General features: G+C 36.5%; 2 protein-coding genes across 2 annotated transcripts; one reads left to right on the forward strand and one right to left on the reverse strand.

The window, feature by feature from the left end:
* Positions 1-286: 286 nt before the first annotated feature.
* On the reverse strand, positions 287-1965 carry LOC307139028 (zymogen granule membrane protein 16-like). The gene is made up of 4 exons (XM_079837805.1): positions 1909-1965; positions 1413-1506; positions 1022-1148; positions 287-826 (listed from the first exon to the last, which is right to left on the reverse strand). The coding sequence occupies exons 2-4, from the start codon at positions 1465-1467 to the stop codon at positions 517-519; spliced, it is 492 nt and encodes a 163-aa protein (XP_079693931.1). The 5' UTR covers positions 1468-1506; positions 1909-1965; the 3' UTR covers positions 287-516.
* A 4788-nt stretch (positions 1966-6753) lies between these two features.
* Positions 6754-7596, forward strand: LOC307139194 (paraneoplastic antigen Ma1 homolog; the record flags this gene model as incomplete). The annotated part of the gene is made up of 1 exon (XM_079838084.1): positions 6754-7596. One exon carries the CDS (start codon positions 6754-6756, stop codon positions 7594-7596), a length of 843 nt encoding a protein of 280 aa, XP_079694210.1.
* Between the last annotated feature and the right edge of the window lie 312 nt (positions 7597-7908).

A 7908-nucleotide genomic window follows, 5' to 3' on the forward strand; every position in this document is an offset into this window, starting at 1 on the left:
GAAGCGGATGGGAATTACTCCTGAGCTCTCTGCTGTCTGTTCTCATCTATTAATAAACTTGTTTAACTTGCATCAGATTCCTCAGTCTCGTTCCTCACAAAATGCACATTAAAAACATTTAAATGCACTTTTTTATGCACTAATAAAATAATTTTCAATTGTTTTTGTTTATTTATGTCACTCTTTGTTTACATCATAGTCATTATCAAATATAATAATAGTTTATATTGGATCCGTACAATAAAACATTTGAATGTGATCTTCATACAACAGACAGAAAATAGTTGAAATCAATTAATTTTATTGAAAGTAAACCAATGGGCCATGGTACATCAAAGTGTACATTTAATTAAAAAAAAGGCAACCCACAGAACACAGAACAGGCTAATTAAACAACAAAATCAAGAAAGCCATCAGAATCTAGTATATAACAATTAGTACAGATAAAACAATCATACGTTTCTTTAATGTTGGCAGAAAAAAGGTCAAATGAGACTGAACTGAGCTGATACAGTCTTAAGCCACACTATAAACAGCCCAATGAGCCCCAATAGAGGTGATGCTATTTCCACTCTGTCGCCCACTGAGAAAACGCAGCTCACTTCCATCATGGGTGGGATAGAAGTTAAATGAGTTTCCATTTGGCTGCCCCACTTTAAGAGAGCGCCCATTACTAGTGACAAACATAAGCTCATAGATATAGCCACTGTAATACTTTCCAGAGACTTGAATGATGGATTCATTGTCAAGGAGTGTCATCTCTTGTGGAGTGCCATAGTTTCCACTAACCGTCGTTGTCCAGTTACCATCGTAACTCAGCTGGAGTCTAAACAGACATATGTTGTCAGTGTTCAAATAGATCAGTCACAGAATAACATGTAAAGAATAAACACACACAATGCAAATTACTTCCTAAATGATTCAACATTAAGTCAATAATGTTTTAAAGTATATCATAAACTTTTTCACTCGTTTGATCTGGATGGATGATCTTTCAGTCTGGATGCATGGGTTAACTTACCCAATAATGTATGCGCCACTGTATTCCCAGACTCTAATTCCAGTGATGCGACCCTCATGTGCAGTGGAAAATTCAACCCCACTGCCATCCCCAGCAGCAGGGGAGTACGAGTAAAAATCAGGTAAAGCTGAAAGAGAGAATAACACCTATAAGTCTGTCTGTTAAATAATAGCTTAACATAAATGTGTTCTAGATAAGTTATTGTGTAAACTAGTCACTGTATTTACTGTGTGACTAATATACATAGTGTAGTTTTACATGTTCCAGAATTTTTAGCAGATCTTTATTTTATTTCAAATTTTCAAACAGGCTTTTTTTTTATTTTTTATGTTTGATGATGTTCCACAATTCAAAAGTTTGGACAATCTCATGAGTGGTGAATGATACTCACGCATGGTCATGCCCACTGTACAAGCTCCAGCCAAAACCAGAATAAGATGCAACATTTTGGAAAAAGTTGTTATCCAGCAGCACACACCAATAATCTAAAAGAAACAAAATAGATGAGGTGTGTGATCATGGGACATTACTTAAAGAATTTAATTCCTACTTCATGCCAGTATTCAGCTGAAGCTGCGGATTGAAGTTTGCTTTGCATCAGATGAAAAGCTCAAACAGTTTCCAAACATCTAACTCTATTACATATTGACTAAAATGCTTAATTGTGATCGGTAACACTTTATTTCATAGTGTCCTTGTTACATATGTTACATATACAGTACTTAGTAATAATATTAATATTACTTTGTACTTAAATATATAATTACACTGTAAAAATGACACCATATAATAAAGTATAACCCAGTGTTTTCTAAGGACTTGAAGATGAGTAAAGACAATCACTAGAATTTAAATTACATTGTTTTAGAAATATAGAAATTCATTACCTGCAGTTACACTTGATATGGTTGATATTTGAGGAGTCTGGTCTGCTGGTTAAACCTACCTGTATTTATATTCTCCTACTAGTCAAACCTCTTCTATTGGGCAAAGTCTCATTACTGTATGACACACCTCAGAAGGAATGTTTTGTAATGCATAACACGTTTTGGTCCATGTACAAAGAACGTTTACAATGATATTACTTTTTAAATCATATTTTACCCTACTTAATATTAACTTATTGCTTGCTTCACTGTTACAATTTAGGAAGTATTCTGTTGTCAGCCAAAAAGGAATATATCATCATGATGGCATGGCAATAATATACAGCTATAAATAGTACCAGAGGTGGGTAGTAACGAATTACATTTACTTCGTTACATTTACTTGAGTAAATATTTTGGGTAACTTGTACTTTTAGAGTAGATTTAAAGATGGGTACTTTTACTCTTACTCAAGTACATTTTTTGTGAAAAAACTGTACTTTTACTTAGTTACATTCGGTGGCGTTCCTCCGTTACTGTCAAATGGTAATAATTATATTATATATATATTAAAATAAGTTCATATGACTTTCGCAAGTCTCGCGAAACGTTGGAGAGGCTGCTTCGCGAGAGGTTGCTACGCATCACCCGCTTATAATTAGCGCGCGTTTAGTCGGAAGATGATGGCCGAAGCAGAGGAAGATGTGTGTGAGCTACGGGAGGCAGATTGCCCGTGGCCTCAAGTTCAGTCTATGTTTTCACTCCAAGATGTCAAAAAGAATAGTTTCATAATGCGATGCATGTTGTGTGCACCAAAACGAACTGACATCTCTCAGCATACAAGAATTCCACTCTGAAAAGAACATGTAGCGGTAAGTGTCACAATGATGCCTATATTTGAACACTATTAACGGTCATTTGGTAACTATGGGAAATTTTCCCTTATTATAATACTATTTCACACACTGTCCCAGTGTTTTCCTCATATGCGCTCGTGTAAGTAATGACAAATCGTTTGAATCCTCCAAACAACACACGTCCACGAACAAACGTTCACATCTTCACATTTACATATCCTTTTCTTCACAAAACGAAACAAATTGAACAGCCTAATGTGACGTCTTGCATTTATACACAAATCCGGACAGACACCTGTCTGAAGTGTAGAAAATGCATACAAATAAAAACGGTATTGTATTTTATTCCTACCTAAAGAATAGCCTATAAAAATATAAGAACAAAGTATGTTTTAAGAAGAGCTCTAGTTAGCCCAGCACACCATTAATTTACACTGTTTAACCATTAATCACACACACACACACACACACACACACACACACACACACACACACACACACACACACACACACACACACACACACACACACATATATATATATATATATATATATATATATATATATATATATATATATATATATATATATATATATAAGGTTCATTTGCTTACATTAGTTAACATGAACTAATAATGAACTGCACTTATAAAGCACTTATTTATCTTTATGTTAATTTAAACATTTACTAATGCATTATTCAAATATTGTTAACATTAGTCAATGCACTGTGAACTAACATGAATAAACCATGAACAGCTGGATTTTTATGAACTAACGTTGACAAATATTAACTAATGCTGAACAGAGGTGTTGTTCATGGTTAGTTCATCTTATAATACATTAACTAATGTTATCTAATACAACCTTATTGTAAAGTGTTACAGAGAGGTGTGTGAAAGCTCTCCAAGTAGGGTTTTCGCTTCTTATCAATCAGATTGAAAGTAACTAGTAACTAACTACTTGAGTAGTTTTCTCATCGAATACTTTTTTACTCTTACTCAAGTAAATATTACGATTGCTACTTTTATTTTTACTTGAGTAAATATTTCCATAAGTACTTGTACTTTTACTTGAGTACAGATTTTGGCTACTCTACCCACCTCTGAATAGTACATGTTATGTGTGTCACTATTGATGTGTTTTAATTTCATTTTCACGAACTTTGAGTGTTTTCTTTTCATTTACTGATTATTTTTCCCGCTCTTTGTAGGTTATATGTTTTTTTTTATTAATTAGCACACCTGGTCGTATATTTGAGTTTATTATCCTTGTGTATTTAATGGGATAGTTCACCCAAAAAAGAAATTCTGTCATGGGTCCCATCAACTGTTTACAACATTCTTCATATCTTCTTTTGTGTTCAGCAGAAGAAGAAAAAATAATACAGTATTCGAACAACTTGAGGATGAATAAATTACTTGAATTTTCCTTTTTAAATAGAATTTTCATGAATTTAAATTTTTGGGTGAACTATCCCTTTAAGTCCCCCAGTTCATCCAGTTCTAAACCATCTTAATGCCTGTCCCTGAATACCAATGTAATTAATCCAGGAGTATGTCATGATCTATGATGTCGAACGCAGCACTAAGGTCAAGTAAAGCTAGCATTGAAATACAGCCTTGGTCAGATGCTAGAAGCAAGTCATTTGTACTTTTAACAAGTGCAGTCTCTGTGCAATGATGGGGCCTAAAACCTGACTAAAATGATTCATAGATACCATTTTTCTGCAAAAAGAGCGTAGAGCAGACACAAACTTTTGTAATATTTTAGACAGGAGCGGATTTAGTGGTCTGGTGTTTGTTTGGTCAAGTTCTGGTTTCTTAATCAGAGGCATCTGCTTAATTAATTACTATATTAACAGTTTTTGCTATATTACTTATTTTAAAAGATTAGTCACAAATTTACTAACCGTAAGTCAGGATACATTGATTTTTAATTTATATATGGTCTAGATTTGTTGGCTTTCAAAGTTTTCTTAAAGAAGGACAAATGTTTTAGGTTAAATGTCTCCTTTCTTTCATAGGGGTGTAACGGTACACAAAACTGATGGTTCGGTACGTATCTCGGTTTTGAAGTCACGGTTCGGTACAGCATGAGAGAGAAAACTAAATATAACATAGCCTTTTTTTTATTTAACAGTGGTTTACTGAACAAATTGTATCTGTCCTTAAATTAATTCACTTATAACTAAAAGTTTCTTAAAGATCTTTTTTTTTATCTCTGCTAATACTGTAAAGGGTAAATTATATAGGGAGCACATTACTATAATATAACAACAGAACTCAAATTAGCCTAAATTCAGTTGCTCTGTATTTTTAGATATGATAATTAACACTCAAATAACACATTGTATGCAAACATGTAAACTTCACATTAGGCAGTTTGTTGCATTAACTTCTAAATCTAATTATAAAATTATGTTTTAACTCTGTTGTTGAAATATAATAATTTATACACAGTGGCTGTCATTTTCATACATTAAATAAGCAAGACATCACTAACAGGTTAAGTAGAATATAATTGTAGCCCTATAGTAATTTTGGGTATTTGCTAAGAAACACTATTTTTATTTTTGTTTATTTTATTTAAAATGTACATTTCATAATGTTAAAAAATGTTTAAATAATGTTTATGTGGGTTAAAAAATTAAGTTAGTTAAAATTCATGTACCCGGAGGAAAGATCCAATCAGGAGTGAGTGTGAGAGGTCACAGAGGAACGAGGGGATGTTGTGGAAAGAACGAGATGAGAGAGACACGAGAGAGACATGAGTGAGAACCACGCGGGGACAGACACGTTTATAACTTGGTAAAACACCAAATTAATGCGTGTGGGATAGTAAATGTACTGGTAATCTACACTAAGTGTGAGTTACGGACATTTCACTAAGTTTCCAGTGTAATAGTGTTTTGTTGTGAAGCACTCGGTTAGAGTTTTCCACGAGGAGGAAGAGTGAACGGCTTGTCAGCACGACTTAGTTACAAGGACATTGCGAGTGTGTAGCCTGCTCGGTTGCCCTTTTGTGCATCGCCTGGAGAAGCACTCATCTCCACAGCTATTGCCTAGCTAGCTGTCAGACGGTGCCCTCAGTCACAAGCATCGCGTTGCCGAGGCGTGAATGACGACGCTCTGATCAGCAGTACAGCCGCAGTGAGTTTTGTTTTCTGCGCCACGGCGCGAAGCGGCCATTGTGTTTCTGGTCTCACCGCTCGCAAGCAACATTACAGGCCTGCAACGTATCCTCATCTGACTGTCTCAGGGGTATTTATTTTATTTCATTGAGTGGCCATTTATTCATATTTGCCGGCTTAGTTTAAATTTTGGGAACTGGATTGTGTTTCATTTGAATGTACTGTTGTATATTTGATCTGTATATATGTACATACTATTTTTCTTAAAGTAAATAGTTCAAACGTATTTCTGTGGTAGCTTTGTATTACATTGTGTTTATGATATTGGAGGATTTTAATACTTAAGGCAAGGTAATATATAAGTTTACAGTATCCTGATTGAAAGTTAAAGTGTTTGATAATTCTGATTTAGATAAGTGACCTGTAAAGTGATTCATATTGACTAAAAGTATTGATAGTCATTTAAAAGGGGTGAAATATTACTGTAACTATAGTGTTGACATTTGATTAACCGAGCACTTGAAATAATTCCCTACAATTAGTGTTATCCTCTAATTTAGCAATAAAGACATTGTATTGCCACTTTTCATTCAATTAAAAGTAGTTATTTAGGTAAACGGTTACAAGTAGGTAATAATTAGAGAATTACATTTAGAACATTAATTTCTCAATAAACAGGAATTCGGGGAGCGCACTCCACACTACTAGCTAGACACGCTGGGGGGCGCTACATAAAATGGGGGCTCGTCCGGGATAATTAATGCAATTCATTTGTAATCCGATGCTAATAGTCGTTAGCAGTAGACGTTAAATTTTTGGTAGTTTCTCAAAGAGAGTAAGTCAAATAGCTTATTTAAGATAAAAACCTAGAAGAAAATGGAGGCTAAGTGTAGCGCTGCAGAATTAGTTCAAGAGCTCAAAGACTGGTGCAGAAGAGAAGAGTTGGATGATGCCCATTCCCTCATGGTACTGATTCCAGAAGACGTTGCTAATGCCCAGATTGAAGAAGCCCTAGAAGCTATCAAAGCCTTAGGGCGAGTGCGAGTGAGAGGAAGGACAGTTAGTCTGAAGCTGGATAGTCACAGAGTGCTATGTGAGTGTAAAGAGACAGTGGACCCCACCAAAGTCCCTCCTGAACTGGTGCCAGAGGGCAAGACGAAAAAATGGACGATTGTTGCTGTTTCGGAAAGTCCTGCTCCTCCGAGCCCGTTAAAGAGTTTGTTGGAAGAACCGCCAGAGGGTGGCTCGGCAGAGTCTATTATTCGTGCGGTAGGTGATTTGTTGGATAAGATGGGGAAACCATCAGGTGAGAACAGCAGTTACCGTCGCCTGAGAGTGTTCTCTGGTACGTTGCCAACTCCAGTTGGAGAAGAGTCTCTTGAGCATTGGTTAGAACATGCACGCCTGATGGTCGAGGAGAGTGAGTGTTCCACTAAGGAGAAACGACGACGTATCATGGAAAGTCTGAAAGGTCCTGCATTAGCTGTTGTAAAGGCTGTGCGGACTACTGATCCAGAGGTTAGTCCTGCTCTGTGCTTAGAAGCCATTGAGAGTGCTTTTGGGTCTGCCGAGACAGGCGAAGACCTGTATTTTGCCTTTAGATTGCTACAGCAGCAGCCAAAGAAAAAGTTGTCTGACTTTCTGAGGCGCGTAGAGTTGTCGTTGACCAAGGTAGTTCGCCGCGGAGGTCTCCCTACTGGCCGTGCTGACCGTGCTTGAGTGGAGCAGCTGCTGAGAGGTGCTGTCCACTCTGATATGATGCTTGTCCAGTTCAAACTCAGGGAAAGGAAGGAAAACCCTCCATCATTCTTGGAACTGCTGAGTGAGATCAGAAGTGAAGAAGAGTACGAGTCATCAAGGATGAAGCTGAACACCTCTGTCCAGAGAGTTCACACAAACCCGGCTACAGACTGTAGGCAGGATGAGGTTGAGCGTTTGAGAACAGAAATCCAAGAACTCAAGTCAATGTACACTGCCCTGAGTACTTTGCCTAGCCAGGTGGTAGCAGACAGCAAAAGACCTGTGTCAATG

Source organism: Gobio gobio (assembly GCF_949357685.1).
Source record: "Gobio gobio genome assembly, chromosome: 15".
NCBI classification, from domain to species: domain Eukaryota; kingdom Metazoa; phylum Chordata; class Actinopteri; order Cypriniformes; family Gobionidae; genus Gobio; species Gobio gobio.

Excerpts from the sequence above, each read along its gene's own strand:
- LOC307139028 (XM_079837805.1), bottom strand. The coding sequence starts at position 1,467 with ATGTTGCATCTTATTCTGGTTTTGGCTGGAGCTTGTACAGTGGGCATG. Across the intron at positions 1,149-1,412 it reads TACAGTGGGCATGACCATGC|CTTTACCTGATTTTTACTCG; the intron begins GTGAGTATCATT and ends TCTCTCTTTCAG. Across the intron at positions 827-1,021 it reads AGTGGCGCATACATTATTGG|ACTCCAGCTGAGTTACGATG; the intron begins GTAAGTTAACCC and ends ATGTCTGTTTAG.